This window comes from Canis lupus, chromosome 19 (assembly GCF_011100685.1).
Source record: "Canis lupus familiaris isolate Mischka breed German Shepherd chromosome 19, alternate assembly UU_Cfam_GSD_1.0, whole genome shotgun sequence".
NCBI classification, from domain to species: Eukaryota; Metazoa; Chordata; class Mammalia; order Carnivora; family Canidae; genus Canis; species Canis lupus.
This window is the reverse complement of record NC_049240.1, coordinates 27,349,194-27,367,137: the sequence shown is the minus strand read 5'-3', so window position 1 is coordinate 27,367,137 and position 17,944 is coordinate 27,349,194. Positions and strand designations below refer to the sequence as shown.

At 41.7% G+C, this 17,944-nt stretch overlaps 1 protein-coding gene across 1 annotated transcript in view; it reads left to right on the top strand.

Moving 5' to 3' along the window:
- Window positions 1–17,944, top strand: part of CNTNAP5 (contactin associated protein family member 5) — a 785,909-nt gene that overhangs the window by 427,739 nt on the left and 340,226 nt on the right. The window contains 2 exon segments of the mRNA NM_001048108.1: window positions 6,355–6,504; window positions 9,305–9,476. Coding sequence (NP_001041573.1) covers window positions 6,355–6,504; window positions 9,305–9,476 — 322 coding nt within the window.

Below are 17,944 nucleotides of genomic sequence, written 5' to 3'. Positions count from 1 at the left end.
GAAAACCTTACTTCTAAAAAAAAAATAAATAAATAAAAAAAAAAAGATTTTAGGTCTTTCAGATTATTACTTAACTTCTCTTGAGTCTCAGTTCCAATAAATGTGAACTGTATGTTGCTATGAAGATCTCATCACAAAGTGTACTAAAAAAAGCATATTAAAGGGTGCTGGGTGGCGAACTTGGTTAAGTGTCTGACTCTTGTTTTCCGCTCAGGTCATGATCACAGGGTCATGATATTAAGCCCTACAACTGGCTCTGCGCTCAGTGAGGAGTCTGCTTGAGATTCTCCCCCTCTCTCTGCCCCTCCTTCTCTCTCTGTCTCTCAAATAAATAAATCTTTAAAAATAAAAAAGAAAATAAAAAGTCATATTAAATCTCCAATAATAGGGCAGCCCCGGTGGCGCAGCGGTTTAGCGCCGCCTGCGGCCCGGAGTGTGGTCCTGGAGACTCCGGATCGAGTCCCGCGTCGGGCTCCCTGCATGGAGCCTGCTTCTCCCTCTGCCTGTGTCTATGCATCTCTCTCTCTCTGTGTCTCTCATGAATAAATGGATAAAATCTTAAAAAAATAAATAAATCTTCAATAATATTACTTATCTGGAAAACTAAAATCAAAGTAATTAGCTAGAATGCCAAGTCAGATCTAAGTAGAATTCTAAGAAGAAACAGTAGTTGGATTGTATTTTAATTCTTAGAAGCTAGAAGATCCACAAAAGGCCCGGATCAAAGTTTGAACTCTGTATTGTCAAAATGGAAGTTTCCTTGTGAGAAGATGAACTGGTGTAGACACTTTGAAAACAGCATTTCCTCCAAAGATGAACTATGGAGTTACATATGACCGAGCACTTGTACTCCAAGATGCACATCTAAGAAAACCGAAAGCTCAGTTCTACACAGAAATGTGCACACGTGCTCACAGAAACATTATTTATAATCCTTTCCAAAATGGAAACAACCCAGATGTCCATCAACCAGTGAAATGGATAAATAAAATGTGATATAGCCCTACAATGGAGTATCCTTCAGCTATAAAAATATCCTGATATAAGCTATAGCACAGGATGAACCTTGAAAAGGTGCTAAGTGAAAGAATCCAGTCACAAAAGGGAATCTAAGGTATGATTTCATGTATAGTAAGTGCCCAGGAGACAGAAATCCATACAGACAGAAGCAGACTCATGGTTGACTAGGGTGGGAGGTAAAGGGGTGAGAAGATTAGGGAAGTGATAGCTGCATGTTCCAGCATTTCTTTGAGGGGTTATAAAATGCTTTAGAATTAATTGTGGTGATAGTTGCCTAACTCTGTGAATATTTTAAAAACCATTAAATTGTGCATTTTAGATAAATGAATTGTATGGTATGTGAATTTTATCTCAAACTGTTTCAAAAATATAAATAATGAAACACAAAGTTGAATTCAATGGCAGAAAATAGACCTTTGCAGACGTAATTGGCCATCAGTTCCAGAAGCAGGGCAGGGCTGGCTTTGGTGATGTGGAGAGCAGGAGCTCAGTCTGGGTCCCCGGAACCACCCCTTCAATTCTGGTTCCAACCCAGTAGCCACGTGAACCTGAGCAGCTTCTCTGGCTTTTCATTTTAGCATCTATAGCATGAGAACAATAAAACTTGGCCTTCTGGACCATTGTAAGAGTTAGAATTATACATTTAAAGTGCTTGACACATTGCAGGTTATTAGATACTGTTAGCATGCATTATTAGCTATTTTTACAATCGTCCTGGGTTTCAAAATTTCATTTTCAAGTTCAGTTAAAAAGATGGATATATATATATATATATATATATATATTTTTTTTTTTTTTTTTTCCCACGGAGAAAAACTTTTCAGTCTTGGCTTGGATCCTGAGCAAAGCACAGAACATCTTTTTTAACCCTTTTTGTAAAGGATCTTTATCTGAATGCCTTAGGCTGGATTCAGGAAACTGGGAGCAGCTGCTTTAAACCATGAGGGCAAGAAATGAGAAAGAATCAAAACATTTCCTATCCTTTATCTCAACTTAAACTGTTTGTTACTCTTAAAAAAAATCATAAAACTTGTACATTTTGTTTTTAGAAATTTGAAATTTCCAGTACTCTGTATGAGAGGAAAAAAAAACAAGAATTAATCATTCCAGGTCATTCTGCATTTTCTCTTTCTAGGAATTTTTAACAAAATGGAAACCATAACTACACATACTATTTAGCCTGAGTTTTTCACTTATCAGGATTTCACATGCATTCTTGGACATTATAATTTTTAATGACTGCATTATATTTTGTATTATTAAATACACCATATTTGATTTAGCTAACCTGGAAACATTGGTAATTGTGGATTTTTGATCTGTGGAAATAATAGCGTTATGAAGCCTTTTCACGATAAATCTTGGCTGCAGCTCTTGTGCTATTTTAGGATTAATTCTTTGCAATATAATTTATGGAGAATGAGGTATCATATTTTAGGGTTTTTTTACTTTGTTTGATATTTTGCCTTCCATTTAATGCACAAACTTATGTTGCCACAAACACTATATGAAATTTCTTGTTTCCCACTAACTTAGTTGTTATCCACTAACTTTGCATATTGGTTTTTATGTTTTGTCTGGGAGATGGCAAATATTATTTGACATCACTCTGAAGGTCAGAAAAGTTACATTTGTCATCATCCAACATTCTTTCCAGAATCCAAATCCCACATTTGAATGCTTAGAACTCCAAAGTGACTCTAATTACACCTCCAGGGGCTTTTCCCCATCAGGTGTTCCTGACCTCAAAGCTAGTGCTTCCCCATTCTCTCCACTGAAAACTTCTATTCTTTCAGAACTTTTTGTCTCAGGGGAGGTTTTGGGGAGGAAAGCAACCCAATAGAATTGATTTTCCCTAATTTATGTATAATTAATAGCACTTAAACCTGTACCTTTAAAAAAAGAATTCTTAGAAACTAAACCTTGAAGGACCCCTAGCAGTGTTATATATATTATAGCTATTAACAGGATGAAGTAGGAAGGAGGACCTAGACAGAAAGCAGATTTTTAGAAGGAAACATACCACTTTGCTTGCCTTGGAATTTGTTCCCAGCTCAGCCCCTCTCTAAAACCAGCTTTTTCTTTCCCAGCTTCTTTTCTCCCTCTCTGGAAACCTCAAATGATGTAGTTCTTAACCCAGGCTGCACAACTGACTCTGGGGATCTTTGAAACTTCCAAGGCCTGGGGACCACCCCTGAAGCCTGCCTTAATTAACCTGGTGTGGGGCCCAGGGGCCTGTCTTTTCAGAAGCTCCCCAGGTGCCCTTTGTGTGGTCAGCATGGGGAACTACTGCCCCAATAATTTTCTTCAGAAGAGTGAAGATTTCACACAGGCTCCCCTGCAGGGACTCAGGACCATGGAGGAAAAGATCAAAAAGATCAAACCAAAAAGAAAAGCAGAGTAAAAAGGGAAGAAAAAAAAAAGAAGGAAAAATGAAAAAAGGAAAAAGAAAACAACCAACCAAGCAATTGATGTTAAAGGGAGTGACAAGGATAGTGATCTGGGAAGGGGGGTGGGGTGGGGGAGACCCAGACTCAGCTTTCAAAGGCCAGTGCTCTTGCCCTGCCACTCAGGGGGGTCAGACTTATTCTTTTAGGCCACCTTCATTTGTAAAATGACTAGAGGATGTATCTCTGATTAGGTAGGACACTCCCCTTGATCTCTGTCTGTGGCTTCTTTCTTATTGTATCCTGATGCTTAGCAGGGCACTGGGCCCTTAGGGGCTATTTACATCCTCTAAACTGAATTAGTTACTGACTCCTTTCCAGTTTAAACAGTCTATAGATTGTCTGCAGATGCAGTCTCCTATGTTATGCAAATGTATTTCAATCAGTATGCAAATAAGGGTAAAAAGAAGTAACGACATACAGCTGGGTATGCCCCCCAAATGCCCCTGCCAGAAGTCAAATGTTCATCACCAGGAAACATCTGACAGAGCCTCTACCTCATTAGCAGAGACCCTGTGGTTAGGACCCAGGCTCTGGCTTTTGGGAGGAAGTAAGGCCACCAGGTTGAGCCGCCCCTGGGTTCACCCCTAGCAGATGTTCAGGGCTGCAGTGAAGACTGCTAGGGAGCTGGCTGGAAATGCAGGAGGGTCCCTTACATCTGGCCTATTGTGAGCAGATGGGGCACAGCTGCCCTGGTGCAATGCAGCTGGGCCCCTGCCTGGTGCTGTGCTTCTCCTTGGGCAGCTTCTCCAACCATCTGAGAGCTCAGGGGCACAAGCTCTTCAGTAGCTGTTCTGAAGAGCCCTGCAGACCTCTGCTCTGATTTTCAGGGCTTGCTTCCCAGCTGGTTTCTTAGGGACTGCTCCCGTAGGCTCTCCTAAGTCTTATCCCTTCTACCTCCAGAAATAGCTCTTAATCCATCCCTTGCTCTCCATTTTCACTGCTGCTACTTTGGCTGAGATTCTCATTCTGTCCCCTGAGGCCAGCGCAAAAAGTAGACTCCCTCAGTTCTGCTTCCAGCCCTGATTCCTCCCAGCTGTCCTCTGCCACCAGAGTCTTTGGATAAGTATCTCCAGCCAGGTCTTCCCCAGGCTAAGGACTCCTCATGGGCTCCCTTTGTTCCAAAGCAACGATTTTCATTCTTGGCTATACATTAGAATCACCCAAGGAGCTTTTAAAAAATTCAGATGCCTAGGGTGTCATCCTCAAAGATTCTGATGGAATGGCTTGAACAAAGAACTCTTCAGAATCATTTATCCAAGGAAATTGTGGAAACCCATTCCTTAGTTTCGCATGCCAGGCCCCTGCGTGATTGATTCCTTTCTCATTTGCCTTCCTCTTGTTTCCCCCTGCTTCTCATTCCAGACCTTCGCTTTTTTTTTTTTTTTTTTTTTTTGTATAGGCTGTCTCCTGGACTCTTGCTTTGTGAGTAGAGAGCTCTTGTGCATTTTTCAGAACTTCCCTGAACTGTCACTATCTCATTTGTGAAGCCTTTTTGGCACCCTCACATGCCATTACTTAGGCTTGCTTTCTTCTCTGCACCCAAAATTGCAAGTGTTGCTCTTTGCTTGCTTGTTTGTGTATCCCACTACCCTGAACTCAAAGGACAGTATTTGAATCCTTCTTACATATTTCTCTTCTATTTAGTGATGGACCATAGACACCAGGTGTTGTTTCTCTCCACACTTCCAGATATGAGGGACCATTTTGCAGTTGCTATTCTGACCATTTGTTTTAGCTAACATCAGTGTCTACTTACGATGTGACATGAACGGTGCTAGATGCGCTCCTGTAGTAACAACTGTATAATTCTCACAACGGTGTATAAGTACAATCATTTCCCTCATTTTGCAGGGGAAAAACTGAGCAATAAGAGTAAGAAGGCCACTCAACACCTAGCAAGGCACAATAAATGTCTGTTGAGGGAAGACATGCGTGGTGGTGTGCTTTTGTCACAGACACATCTTTGGGACCAGATTGGTGAATAAGATTATCTTTCCTTCAGCAAGTACTTGGCACCAACAACCTTAATAGATGATATATTTTGTAGAAGGAAATAGTTCCAATATTCATGACTAGTTCCCAAATCAGATTCTCAGTCAGATAGGCCAGTACGGTAGTGTGCACAAAAGACATTTGGGGCATGAGAACAAGAGAGGAATTAACTTGTAATCAACACCTACCATGCCTGCAACTGTCCTTGAAACTTCCCTACCAGATCTCAATTGATCCTTTGAATGATAACACAAACTACGAATTATGATCTTTGCAGATGATAAAGCCAGAGTTCAGGGAAATTCTCACTGGATAACTCAGCCAGTGTCACCTAATTAGTTAAGGAAAAATGTTGGGATTGAAATAGTCTGTTACTTCTCTGACAGGACACTGCCTCTGCCTGGCACATCATTAGAATTTACCATGCTTCAGATCTATTTTTGATTTTTTACTGAAAAAGGCAGAAAAGGCGTTTGTGGAAAACTGTGAGAAAACTAAAATCTCCTATAACCCCCACCACCCAGGGATAAAATCTCTATGGGCATTTTGAGATTTTCTCTTTCAACCTTTTACTCTGAATTTCTATCAAAAGGTCAATTCATTTAGCCACGCCTTTGGTTGTAGTATACAAATTTGTGTTTTGCCCTTTTGTTTTGAAACCAAACATATTAGATGTGGTTCAGCCACTTTGAAAATAATAGAATTAAAGTGGTAAACAGAGAAAGAAAGGTGAAATTTGTGGAGACACTGGGGGTTTGGTTTAAGCACAAGGAGACATGGGGAGCATACTGAGGATGCACAGGAACGCAGCAAGTGAAGAGGATGAGCCCCACTTGCTCCAGACCTCCCCAATCAATCATCCCTATGCTTGCCTTTCCTGTTTCTTTTGCAGGCAGCAGCTTGAATGATGGCTTGTGGCATTCAGTTAGCATCAACGCCAGAAGGGACCGCATCACTCTCTCTCTGGATAATGATGCAGCATCCCCGGCCCAGGATACTACCCGTGTACAGATCTATTCTGGAAATAGCTACTACTTTGGAGGTAAATTCCTTAGCTTTTGAGAATTAAAGAGGGAGGGAGAATGCAGTGAACAATTATTTCTCCCTGATGATTCTTTTTTGTCAATTTGACTATACTGTCTCTCTCTCACACACACATAGGTATCCACTCCCAAAAACAAAATAATGAGAAACCAACTCTCTAACAGCTGTGCAAATATAAACTATCTAGGTCAGTTAAGAAGAAAAAAAAAAAAACTAGCTATAAGAGCCAGTGTTATATAACATGTCCAAAGGAGATTTTTGTAGTCATGCCAAGCTCTGTGATCACATTGGGAAGGAGAAAGTCAGCTGAAAACTTAGAGAATGTGTACTAACAGTCAGCAGTATGTGCAAAAGGAAAAATCCAGGTGGGAAGGCACAACCGGCACGTTCAACTTTCTAGGCTATTCCTTTGCTCCTTTGCTGCCTGAATCCCTATCTGTTCATTCCTTCCTGGCATCCCTGCAGGCCATGCTCATGGAATGGGGCTCTAAAAATGGGGAAGGTCCATGAACTTGTAGCTCCACATGGAGCAGACAGTACAGAACTAGCTCTCTCCATCGCTAGGTGAATCCTAGGGAACTTCCCTTTGATGAAAACACAGGGCAAACTAGAAAAGATAAAAAATATGTGATTAGGAATTCACTACCTTTTTATGGATGTATGTGCATTTATATTTACTTCTTTCAAGGCATTTATTTCATTAAAAATATAGTATCTAATTTCCTAGTCTTCTGTTTGCATTAGAAAAACAGTCTCTGGAGAGTAATCTCAATTACTGTGTGACCTTGAGCAAGACACTGAACTTCCTTAATTTAAGCAAGTCCCTGAACTTCCATATCTAGGATATGGGGAAGCAAAGCCAAATTGTTGGAAAACTTGAGTAAGGTCAGCGTTTAAGTGTATAGCCCAGGGCTTCCAATAGGGCACAGAATGGACAAACTGGCTTTGACTTTTGCAAATATGGGCATGGGCTGCCCCTGTCCTCTGGTTGCTAATTCTTTTTCCATTAGGAAACTGAAAGGAAGTATTGTGTAAAATTACGAAGTACAGTCTCTCAAATGGAATTTACAAATCATCTCTCTCATGTCATGACATGTGGTTAAGCTATGAAATACAAAATGAGCTTTGTATAGGTGCAGCATATTTATTGGGGCATCCTGGAAGAGAATCAGCATAGAGCAATATTTTTGTGGTTTGATTTTTAAGGCCCCAGGAAGGGTCTCTGTCCTTCATTCTAAGTTTTCTCCATGTATGCAAGGACAATGATTCCTCCAAGAAGGGAGCACTTCCATTCACTGCAAATGGTCTTACCTCATTTAGTTCATGTAGCAACTTTGGAAGATAGGCAAATTTAGCTCATTTCACAGATAAAATAAGACTGGTGTTTACTAAGGTAATATAATTTATTTAAATATTAGAATTGGGATTCACCCCCAAGTCTGTATTCTCCACAACCCACTAGGTTGGGACATCTAGCAAATGTATCATAAAGGATGCAGAAGAAGAGTTTCGGGGGTCCCAGAGATCCATGTCACGGAGTGCATAATTTTTGGCATCATATGCAATGTTCACCAACAAAGAGAGAGAAACATTCTTATACCTGTTTCTGGGGAAAACAGTGTTCAATAATGATGGCATCTGCAATGCTTCAAAGGGAAAATGTCTGCCTTCCCCAAGTTAAGGGGGCACTGGGTTTAGAAGGTGAAGATTTATCTGTGATTTAAACAGTATTTAAAGAAGCGACCCACATGTAGACTATAAACTTAAGGAAAGGTGAAAAATGAGTTTGAGTAATAATAGTCAACTTACATAAATTCTCTCTACAGCTTCAATTAGAACTTGTAGCATCTCTCTTCGTTTTATAGTGTGCCTGTGAGCTGTTAACCAGCTGCTGGGCTTCAGCCCAGCAGTGACTGTCTATTAGGAATGGCTGAAATAATTCCCAATTATTTATGGGTTATTGCCATGTTTTCAAGCCTGCATTCCCATATGCTCCGAACCTATTAAAACCATTGGGATGGAGTTTATAAAGAGCACAAGCACTCGTATACCTATGTTGCTCTGTACCTGTCTTAATGAGAAGTAGATATGCCCTGGATGCAAGCTATGCTAAATTAGTGTAATGTAGTTTTCTTTAAAGAACACTCTTTAAAAAGGTATGGTGTTAACCTTTCACGTGTGCTATTATAGCCCTATAACTATGTGCATTTAAACCCCTAGTTCCTTTGGCGTCGGCGTCCTTTGGTGCCGTTTGCTTTGCGCAACTCTTCAAAATTCCAGTTACATTCCTATGTGTACCTTTTTCAGGAACTAAGCCTGTTAATGCTAACAATTAGCCAGACAATTACTCTGCCACCATTCTTACCCAAAGCATAATTTCCTTTGAAAGTGTAATTCAGAATTGAATTGTGCATTTAGAATGTGTTTCAAGACAGAAGCAACATTCCCAAGTAGTTATAATATGTTGCCTCCTTGGGATGAGTGAAGTATACCACGCGGTGGAATGGTGGGTAGCTTACCAACAGGCAAAAAGAAATAAGAACGAGATAAATGCTGTAGTATTGGTATTCCCTTTAACACATTTTGTTTTTTGTTCTGTACAGCGATTGAGGACACCCCGTTTTGTACCAATTCTGTCCCTTCTGTGAGAATGCTAGGATTTACAACAAAAATGCATGCACTGCTGTGAATGAAAAAGCCCCAGAATAATTAGACCTCCAGGTCCTCCATCAATAGGTCGCCAAAGCAATGACTGATCATTTCAGTATTCTTCTTCATTTTTTTTCTCTGTCCCACAGGGTGCCCCGACAATCTCACCGATTCCCAATGTTTAAATCCCATTAAGGCTTTCCAAGGCTGCATGAGGCTCATCTTTATTGATAACCAGCCCAAGGACCTCATTTCAGTTCAGCAAGGTTCCCTGGGGAATTTTAGTGATTTACACATTGATCTGTGTAGCATCAAAGACAGGTAATTATTGTCTCTTCTCTGTTCTCCCACCCCCTTCCCATTCTCACTGTTCTAAATATGAGTTTCTTTAAGCAAAATTCTAATCCACTGACATTAGCCACATTAGACATAATTGAGTCGCCTAATGGAAAATATTTCTGAAAGGATTTCAGGCCCAGAGAAAAATGGTTTAAATTAGTTGAGTCTCTCTTCATGTTGACTTGCAGTAAATGGGATATGCAAATTAAATCAAAATACAAATTTGTGACAGGATTAAAATTTTATGCATAAACAACAGTTGATTACTTTGAAGTTAAGAGTAAAGCATAAAGGAGGGAGGGATTACTTCTCTCTTAAAGCATTTTGTTCTTTACTGTAGTGAGCCTTTCTAATGGGGGCAGATGAGCATTAGGCTCTCAAGGTCTAGAAGAGAGGTTCAGGTGCTGCCAGTGGTGCAGTAACTCCTGGGGCAGCCGGCCTTTGCTTGTGCTATCCCTAACCTATTGCTTCTTTGGCCCAGAAGAGACCAGGCTGCAGACAGAGAGAATCAGCACTTAGACTCTGCAGCCCACAAATCTAGCAGAAACTCAGTTTCTCTATTTCTTCTGGGCTCTGACTCCTTTTATATTTAAAGTTTCTAGGATCAAAGACATGCTGCAGAAAATTAAAGAGGATCAATTCTGATTTTTCAGCCAGGTTTATCATGATCTTCATGTTTTATCTCTAGCACTTACTTCCTTTATTCTCACAATTATACTCATCCCCATCAAAATATCATCTATTAAGTGGGTGAATAATATATGTTACGTGTTTGCCTGTGTGTTGGTGATACAGGGTCTCTGCTCATGTCTCATCAGGGAATGAATTAACCGTTACAATAAAGTACAATAAACACCCAAGAAGTTCACCTTTATCTGTGGGACTTATGGTAGCCACAACTCCATCTGGCCTTAGGGAGAATGAGGTCGAGAAGGTTTTTAAGAAGTGGTGCTGAGCTGGATTTTAAAGGACAAGCAAGACTTAGCTGAGGAATGGTGAGGGGTGCTCAGGTAGGATGGATTTTCAGGGTGCAGCATGGGAAATGGCATAGAAATAGAAGAAATCATGGCTGGCAAGTATTTTGTCAATTTGAGGTGCATATTTTTCATTTTAAAATCTCTAATATTCAGACACATTTTGCAATCAATGGTGCATCATTTTTCGATTGGCAACATTTTTTCTCACTGGCATATAAAATAATGGTATGTCTTGCAGTGAATAGTGTCTTAGAGTCAATAAAATATAACTTGGTAGAGTTGGGTACGTCACTCCACCACAGTGACCTACATGGTGTGAATGTGGCTAGAGATGGGGGCCAAAAGTAACTATGACGAAATTTGTTTGTTTGTGGAATGCTGACTCCTGTGCTAGGTGAGAGTCAGGAAGGAAGGTATGAGACTTGCTTCTTAGATGGAATACTTAGGAAAAATTGAAAAGGATGAATCAAAGAGAACCAGCCCAGAGATGGGAAGGTAACTGCCTCTGTCCCAGGGAGCAATGATGAGAAGTAGCAGGTGCCTCTTCTGAGCAGCACAGAAATCAGCTATGCAGGTTGTGTCCTCTGATGCTCAGAATGACCAATATAATTTGATGGAGCTTTATGTGCATGTTTCTTTGTTAATACCACTACACATGGGATCCTCAACAAATCACACAGACTTCCTGCCTCTTCTGCTTTTTTTTTTCTTTTTTTTTTCTATTTGACCAGCTGGAAAAGTGGGTAATAAAATGTGTGCTTCATTAGGATGTGTTAGTTTAGAGACCTCAGAATAAAAGATACTACACAGAATGGTTGCCACCCCTATAGTCTTTATTAACAACGAGAGGGAAGCATCCAGCTTCATCAGCCAGCAGAGCCTTTTGCAAAGTGGAGATCAATAGAGGGAACATTTATCAGCAGGGATCTCTTATGATACCTTAATTTCTAATCAAGGACGCTGTCATTATTTTCGATTACATGAAAGTCATTGCCATCTATACTGCATCATTACTTTTGTGTAATTGTAGTCTGTATAATTGTATTACATACAATTGTGTTTTGGTTAATTATATAATAAGGGATTGTGTTTAGTTTAGTGAGTAAATGGTACGTTTTTCTTGATTTACCAGACAGTGTCTCTAACAGAAGGGGATACTGTGGTACAAGGCTTTGCTTGATTAGTTGTTTCTTGAAGTTATATTTAACATTTGTTGGAGAGGGGCAGGAGTTTGAAAAGCTAAGTTGTGTGCTTTATTTTTAATGTGTTGGTCAACTGAAACTGATTTAAGGGCAAATGCGAAGTCTTTGTCAACCTCTAGACATTGTCTACCTGCTTGCCATTTAGGGGTGGGGTGTGGTGTGGTGGAAGAGGTTGGGGTAGAGAAGTCTGGCTGTGTGTGTATTTTCTTGGCTCTGTTGTTTTTTTTGTTTTGTTTTGTTTTGTTTTGTTGTTTTGTTTTGTTTTGTTTTTAACTGTGTTCCATTCTGGAAAGTGCAAGAAGAACAGCCTTTGATCCGGCCTAAGTGTCTCTTTTCTCCCAGACTCAATTCTCTGTCCCTTCCTCTAGGGCTGTAGAGACCCAGGCCTCCTTCCCTGCTTCTCTGTGATTGCCTGCCCCAACCTCCCTCTCCTCCCTCAGAGTGAGCCCACCTGGCTTCTAGAGATACTCTGCACTCTCATTGTCCCTTGGGTTCTCAGTTCCAGTCACTGTGGGAAAGCCAAGGTAGCATTCACAGAAGAGGCCAAAATTTGAAAAGCTTCCTCTAGTGGGGGTCCCTTTAGCAGGTTGCCTTTGGGATGTCACCTTTGCTGCCCAGCCTGAGCAAATTCACAAGCTGGCCATGAGACAATGCTGGCAACAGTAGGGAGGGTCCCTTCTCAAGGATTAAGGAGCCTAAACAGTTTGAATTTTGATGAGCGCAAATTAGTAAGTCTTCTAGTCTCAGGGAAGAAAAGAGGTGGAGTAATTGGCCTGGCCCCAGTCTGGCAGCCAAGAGCCAAGAGCTTTAGGAGGCTTGATCTATAGAACTGCCTGGTGCCTGGCAGTCCAGTGATGAGTTAGGAGGAAGAGGTAGAGCATCCTTGTAGGAATCACATTTGGGATCAGAATGGAGCACTCCCAGCAGACCTCACACATTTACAATAGTCTTTCTAAACCTCTGGAACATGATTTTCATCTACTATCCCTCCTCTGTGAGCTGAATCTTCAACCTCACATTTTCCACATCCCAGACCTCCTGTTCTTTGAGATCTACACTTACCTCTTGCAACCCTCTTGGACTTAAAGTAGGCAAGACATGATATTCTAAACTACGTAGAGCAAAGTCCCCCTCAATAAATGCTGCATCCCATGAACAACTCCATCGTACCCGCAGGGACTCAACCTCATAGACATTGAATGAAGGAGTCAGGCAGCCCTATATAGATATACTTGGGTAGCATTAAGAAGTGGTAAGAACTACAGAAGCCCTGGCAGTGCAAGGGCATCATTATCTCCATTTTTAAAGAGGTAAACTAAGACCTGAAGACATATGTCAATTTTTCCATGGTCACAGGATTGAAGTTGTGGTTCAGAGTTGAACCCTGCCAGTGTTCTCTCCCTGAACTTCCGCTCGGCAGGCACTGGCCTGGACATGGCAGTCACTGTGTGTCTGTGGCTCCTAAACAAGCCACCCCATCTTTTGCATAATTAGGTTTTTCAGTGATAATCAGCATGTTAAATTCTTTGTAAACATTAGGTGCCGAATGAAATTTAATTTAGAAAGGGGACAGTCAGAGTGGTGCTCATTGTCAGGCAGGGTCTGAGTGAAGTAAGTCCTGGTGGTCCAGGTCAAGAAGTACCTTTCCCCTGGGATTTTTGTTGAAAGATCTACCAAGTCCATTGGAGGAGCCATGCCCAGTCCCTCTGAGTCCAATGTCCAGAGCAGAAGAAACAAATCACCAAATGTGTCTACAAGTTTGATTGGGAGACAGGATCCAAGGTGTGAAGCCATACTTGGAAGAGCCAAACAGAGACACTGTCTGAGATGGGGGCAAGTGGAAGTTACACCGAGGAGAATTCATTGATCTCCGTGCAGGTGGCAGCAAGTTTGAGAGGTGATAGAATGTGTTTAATTCCCAGGCTACAGTTTATCAGCACATATTATTTAACATTTTTGCTTCTGTTTCTTCTTTTGCAAAACCAAGATCATAAAAATGATAAAACCTACCTTTCAATGAGAGTCAAATGAGACAGTATGAGAAATCAGGTGCTCAGCTCCATGTCTAGTAAACAGTATATACTCAGTAAATAGTCTCCATGTTAATTCCCATGGCCAAAGGTTTGCTAGCTCTCTAGATCCATGGGAAGAGGAGAGAACTCAGGTCATCCTCTGAAGTTCTTCCAGCCCACCATGGCCAAGTGATCCCGATAGCTTCTGGGGTGGATCCCCATAAATATTCCACACATGTGCCCTCAAATCAGTCTTCTCACTGACTTGGACTTGGTGCTTTGATTCCCACTTGTTCAGAGGAGCTGCTCCTCTGGGCCACCATCAACCATGCATTAGGAAAGTACCCATCAATTTGGGTGCCAAGGTTGCAGTCTTTGGATTCCCCCTCAGGGCCTGGATAGGATAAGGAAAGCATGTGGTCAATATGCTAAGGACACAAAATTTAAGGCAGCCTTTATTTCCTGGTTCATGCACCTGCAGACACTGAATTTACATAAACCCGGAAGTGCATGCATCAGTACATTTTGCAGGTGAATTCCAGCATGTTTATGTCAGAATCAATGGGAGGTTCTTCTTAAAACCCAAGTTCCTGGACCCTACCCCTAGAGTTTCTAATTTTACTTTGATGGGCCAGGGAATTTGCATTTCTAACAAATTCCTAGAGTACTGGTAGGCTGGTCCAGGGAGCAGTCTTTGAGAATTACTGCCCTAAAGCCTCTGATCCTGGAGGTGGTGGGATTGTGTAGATTCTCTACAAACGTGGTGTAGATGTGGGAGAGAGGGATGGCTGCTTGCACCTACTGGGCCCCCAAGCAGCTGTCCTTCTGAGAAAAATCTCATGGGGTCTCTGATGAGTCCCGGCAGGTCTGTCTCAATGTTCATCTCCAAAGGGATGTTGAAATCAGTCCATGGGACACTCCAGGGGGAGGGGCACAATTGAATTCCATCTCCCCCTAGACTTCTCTGGTTTTGTCACTCAGCTTCTCCCTGGCTTCCCATTATAAATAAAACTTTTGGGAATATAAATGAAAACAGTTGGATCCTTAGTAGCCCCTGAACAAAGGGATATTTTGGTGTGGTGGGAGTGTGGGTCTTAGAGTGGCTGCAGCTACTAACAAACATAACTTGTCTTTGTATTCTCTGGGGGACAGTGGACTTGCTGGCCCTGCTGACAGTCCTTGTCCCATTTTTCTCCCTCTGCCTAAGCCTTGGGTGGTGGTAGTAACATTCTAATGAGAGTGACTCCACCCACCAAAACATATTGCTCCAAACCTTTATGAAGATTCATAGAGACTGACTTCATCTAGTCTTCTGATACCTAGCAAAGTGTCTCTGTGGTCACATGTCCCATTTCCTGCCTCCCTTCCTCCCAGAATTGTGGTATTGAGGAACATCCTTGGAGATCGTCCAGCTCTGATTTTGCGTAGAAGTTAATGGAAGTCTAGCCGAGTGTAGCAAAGCCACATAGAGAAGTCAGGTCTTTGCTATTGCATCCTGTGGGGACTTTTTTGCATTGACCCTTTTAAAAATGAAACAATTTGCTTGTTCCAATGAGTGAATCACACGTGAAACGCTGTTTTAAATGTCTTGCAGCCAAATAAGTTATGAAATGTAGCTTCTCACTCTATAACCACTTCCTTTTTCCCCAGCACACATTGGTTTAAGAAAAGCATCTGCTAAACTCTCCGGTCAAGATTCTTACCTTTTTGGTTCAGAGTTTGGAGTGTTGTAAACACTGAGAGTGGAGAAGCATTATTTTGGATGACCTCCCATAAACAGACTTATGCTAAAGCCCCACTCTGTGTGTGGGAGTCTGTTAAAAACAGTAGGCTATATAAAAAGATTACATTGCCTGGTAATGCATATGTTTTAGTTCTTCTCAAAAATTGAAAGCCTTTCCTCTGGGTGCCAGAAAAGCCATTGTAAGGCCAATGCCCACACAATCTGAGCTTCTAACTCTAAAGTGAGAAATGCTACAATATGGTGTTCTCCTTTAACTCATGGGATGGAGCCAACATCAAAACAAGAGCACTTCTGCTGTTTTTATTTATCATTTTAGTCGATTTCATGAAGGAAAAGAAAAGGTTATAGTTTATGTAATAGTCACTGTGCAAACATTCTCTAAATATGATTTCATTTAATTCTCTTTGCCATCTTGCAAGCCACAGAGTGGTTGTCAAAGTGCGACTCCTAGACCAGCAGCACCAGCAGCACTTGGTAACTTGTTAGAATGCATAGTCTCAGGCCTCAACCCGTACCTTCTAGATCAGAAACAGGGGAGTGAGCAACCTGAGTTTTAACAAGCGCCCCCACTCCCCAGGTGATTCTGATGTACATTCAGATTTGAGAACAATGAGGTTGCTCCATAAAAGTGATTTTAGGGATAAAATCGCCCCTAATTAGGAAGGTTCAGTAAGCTGCCTGACGTCATGTTTTTAGTATTTGGTGGAACCTGGACTCAAATCCAGATTTTGCTGATTCTTCAATCCATAGAGAGGCGGAGGGCTTTTTGCCCAAAGGGCAGAGAAAGAGGAATGATGTGTTCTGGTATCCAGAGCAAGTCAAGGGGATATCACAGAGGAAATAAGATTTCCAGAACTTGATGCATGGGCTGAGTTGAGGGAGGTCAGGCAGGGCTGTTTCAGGTGGGGTGGAGTGCATGATGCTGGATCTGAGAATGGGTGAGGTGCTGGATGTTTGTTTGCCTGCATGGGAAAAGCTGCAGTGACATCAAGGGGTAAAAAGAGAACTTAAAGTCAAGGCCATAGGGAACTTGAAGCAAACAAAACAGTTTAAAATCTAAATGACAGGCCATATTAATAGCTAATCCTAAAAAATGCTGACTGTGCGTCAGGACATTTTATAAGTGTTTTGTATATATGATATATATCCTCACACTAGCCCTACGGAGTGGGTCATCTTATTAACTCTGTTGTACGGAAGAGGATTGAGACACGTTGGCATTAAGTAACGAGTCCACGGGTCACACAGCCAGTACATGGCAGAGGCTGACTGCTCACCAAGGAGTCTGGGTGAAGAGATCTGGCCTGTCCTTGCACTCAACCACTGGTACCTTCATAGCTAGGAGGCATCCTACATTCTTCAGCAGGACTGCAAAGTACAAAATGATGTACTTTCACCTTATGTCCTAATCATGAAGGGGGTTGTATTACTACAGGAAGAGAAGGGACATGGTCTGCAATGGCTGGCCCACCTCAGATGCCTGAGGGGTCCTCCTTCTAGCAGCTCACTGTCACCACCTTGTGACAAGTGCAGTGGCACGTGAGCGAAAGCCTCCACCTCTGTTCTTTGGGCTGGTAAGGCAATGGAGAAGCCTCAGAACTCAGAATGACTGTCTTGAGGAGGTAGATATGAGTGGATTTGTTAAGTGCCTTCCATCTAAAAAATAACTGATTTACTCACTCGCTTATTAAATGAGGGTTACTCTCCCCACCTATCTTATACTTCTCTGAAAGTCAGAGGGTAGAGGGACGCTGGAGGAATATGGAACCTGGCTTTGATTTGAATATGTGACCCTAAACGAATGCATCTGTGTTCTGTTGCCAACCTCATCTCTCTCAGTCCTTGTTTTTACAAGAAAAGTGGATCATTATCTTGATGAAATGGCACTTCTCTACCTGTGCGTGTGGAAAGGCACCAGGATGCCTTTGATTAGTGGAAAACACAGAGTGCCAACAAACCCAGCAGTGGTACTTCCTTCTGTCCCATCAGAACATGGTGAGACTGACTTTTTCCTCACCAGCTCAGTACTCTGAAATATTGATGTAGAAAACAAAGCCAGAGCAATGAGCTGGGTGTATGATCCCAAGTGCTTCTGGGGAGGAAGGATTCATTCTAGGAGCTATTAGTTATGAGGTTGAGGTGAGGTGTGCACCTTCAGTAGCAGTAAGAAGATGTCTTTCCAAGTTAGGAGGGGCTTGGGGCATCTCTCCTGAGACATACTGGCTAAGAAACTCAGATGTTTTAGATGACATAGAAACCAAGGAAAACTTTTGATCTGTATCAAAACATGGAAAAAAAAAAAAAGAGGCTATTTTAAATTCTTAAGTCACTTCTGGCAGGCAGTGCTTATATTTAACTGTGCAGAAAACATTTCTAAATTAATAAGAACGCAGAGATTTTTCTTGCTCCCTTCACACAATCATTACCTCACTAAGCCTCACCCTGCACCCTGATAAAGGCCTTCCGTCTGCTTCTCTCATTCTCCGAAGAGTGTGCCTTTCTATGTGGCCAATGT